At 59.3% G+C, this 2239-nt stretch overlaps 1 protein-coding gene across 1 annotated transcript; it reads left to right on the top strand.

The window, feature by feature from the left end:
- Positions 1-319: 319 nt before the first annotated feature.
- Positions 320-1481, top strand: PPTG_01045 (hypothetical protein; the record flags this gene model as incomplete). The annotated part of the gene is made up of 3 exons (XM_008892645.1): positions 320-329; positions 390-1304; positions 1363-1481. The coding sequence occupies 3 exons, from the start codon at positions 320-322 to the stop codon at positions 1479-1481; spliced, it is 1044 nt and encodes a 347-aa protein (XP_008890893.1).
- Positions 1482-2239: the final 758 nt, after the last annotated feature.

Raw genomic sequence — 2239 nt, forward strand, 5'->3', positions numbered from 1 at the left:
CTTGGAGGTGGATCGTATGTCCAAATGATTGCACCATATCGATCCACTCCGATGATTACGTAATCTTCAAGATGATGACGTAGTCCCTGACGCGCCGTCGTCGTCCACGAGTCTCAGAGCTGGATCGGGTCACCTCCCATCAATCAGTCCCTTGTTCCCAGAAGCCAACTGTCACTTCACCACAATCGTCCCCCGAGTGAGAGCCCACAGCGCCAACTGTCGGGCTTCACTTACCGATCTCCGCCTCGCGTAGCACATTCTCGTCTGCGTCTTCGCTCACCTTCACGCCCGTCCTCAATGTCCGCGCAGCTGTGTCGTCATGTCTTCCGGTGCGTCTGCTCCCCTGCGTTGTTGGCCTCTCCTTCGTTGCTAACTCACGTCTTCTGTAGACAGCAGCGCTTTCGTCGACCTCACGTCCTCGGCTGGCTCTTCTCCTCGTTTCGCTGCGCGTGGTACCCCTGCCACCGTGTCGACTGTCGAGCTGACTGATCCTTCGCTGGGTCTTGCCGGTGTGCGGGCCTCGCTGAGTGCGCTGCAGCAGTCCCTCGACCAGGTCGAGGCACTGCGCGAGCTTCGCTCGGATCACGAGTTTCTGCGCCGCGAGTTTCTAACTACACGACGTCGCGCGGAGGATCTGGATCGTCAGCTCACCGACGCGACCAATGCTGCGTCGCCGTACGTACTCTTCTGTCAGCACAAGTACGATGTGGTTCGCCACATGCTGGAATCCACTCGGACGGAGCTCGCCGAGTGCATGACTGCGTTGCAGGAGCGTCTCGACAACTCCTGCGAGCTCGAGGCTTGCCGCCTTCGGTATCGCGATTTGAAACTCCGCTACAACGAAGCGGTGTCAGAGTTCCAAGATCGGATCTGCACCTTGGAGGCACAGCTGGCTGCCGCCTCTTCCTTTGGCGTGCTCGTTCCGCCCGATACAGCTCGTCGCATAGCGGATCTGAAGTCCCAGTTTGCACGGTCCCAGTCTGATTTACAAGTCGCGCGCGATCGTCTGTCTGCCCTCGCTTCGGAGCTTCGCGAATCGGCTACGTCCCATAAGGCTGCTCAGGCTGGGGTAGCTCGTCTCGAAGCCGCGATCAAGCGCAAGAACTGTCGCCTTCGCACTTTGAATGACAACTATGAGCGTCGCCTGAGGGTCGCCGACACCACGATCGACACACATACCGCCGAGCTTGGTCGCTTGCAGGATCGAGTATCAACACTGGATCGGGATCTCCCGCAGGTTTCCCAGCGCGTCCGCGTGGCGATCTCTCAGAGTGATCAAGCCAGGGCAGAGCGTATCGCCAACCGTGAGTACCATTCACATACCTTTGTCAGCGTCGTACTAATTCCTGCCTTGTGTCACAGAGGATCGTGCCTCAGCGGCTCGCGATACTTTCGCCCGGCTGGAAAAACGGATCAACCAAGTCGAGAAGTCTCAGAAGTCGCGTCAAGATCTCGAGCTCGCGCTCGCTACGCTTCAGTAGGAGAGAGACAGTCTGGCGGTCCAAAGAGATGAGTTGCTCGACCAGCTTGGTGAGAGTTTCATGGAGGTCACCGATCTACGGGCCGAGCGGGACCAGGCGCAAGAAAGATTTTCCAGCATCGCGTCCCTTCTCTCTTCCGCCCTGAATCACAAACGAGCACGCTCCAAGTCTGATCCTCCAGCCCGGTCTGCCCGCGTCTCCAAGGCCGCACGATCGACTTCAGGTCCCTTCCCGGCTGGCGCTTTGAGTCAGGGCTCTGCGTCTAGATCTTCGATCGAGGTATTGTCTGCCGAGGCTGCCGGCCAGAAGGCTGAGGGGCCGGTGTCGTCTCCTTAGTCCGCTGGTCCCCCTGATCATCATTCTCGATCTGTTCGATCGACCACCAAGGGTGGCAGCGAAGGCGCTTCGTCGTCCCCTGCAGCTTCTGAGGTAGGCTCGCATTCTGACGGTGGCGAGAGCTCTTCTGGCATATCTGGTTCTACTCGCGTCTTCGACTCGGACGCCGCGGGAAGCGACAGTAGTTCTCCGGAGTCGGGTCGTGCCAAGAACGAGGTCGGGATGCCATCCGGTCTTCTATCGAACGCTGAGCTGGCGGCGTTGCCGCCTACCACTGTTCCCCGATCGGAATGGCTCCCTGGTTATCGCGATCGTCGCAGCTTTCGCGGCCACGACATCGTCCCCTGGTCTGCGCAGGACATCCGCCAGATCAGCATCGTGGAGATGGACGCGGATCTGCTGTTTCACCACTACACCAAGCC

The sequence above is a fragment of the Phytophthora parasitica genome (genome assembly GCF_000247585.1).
Source record: "Phytophthora parasitica INRA-310 unplaced genomic scaffold supercont2.1, whole genome shotgun sequence".
In the NCBI taxonomy this organism is placed as follows: Eukaryota; Oomycota; class Peronosporomycetes; order Peronosporales; family Peronosporaceae; genus Phytophthora; species Phytophthora nicotianae.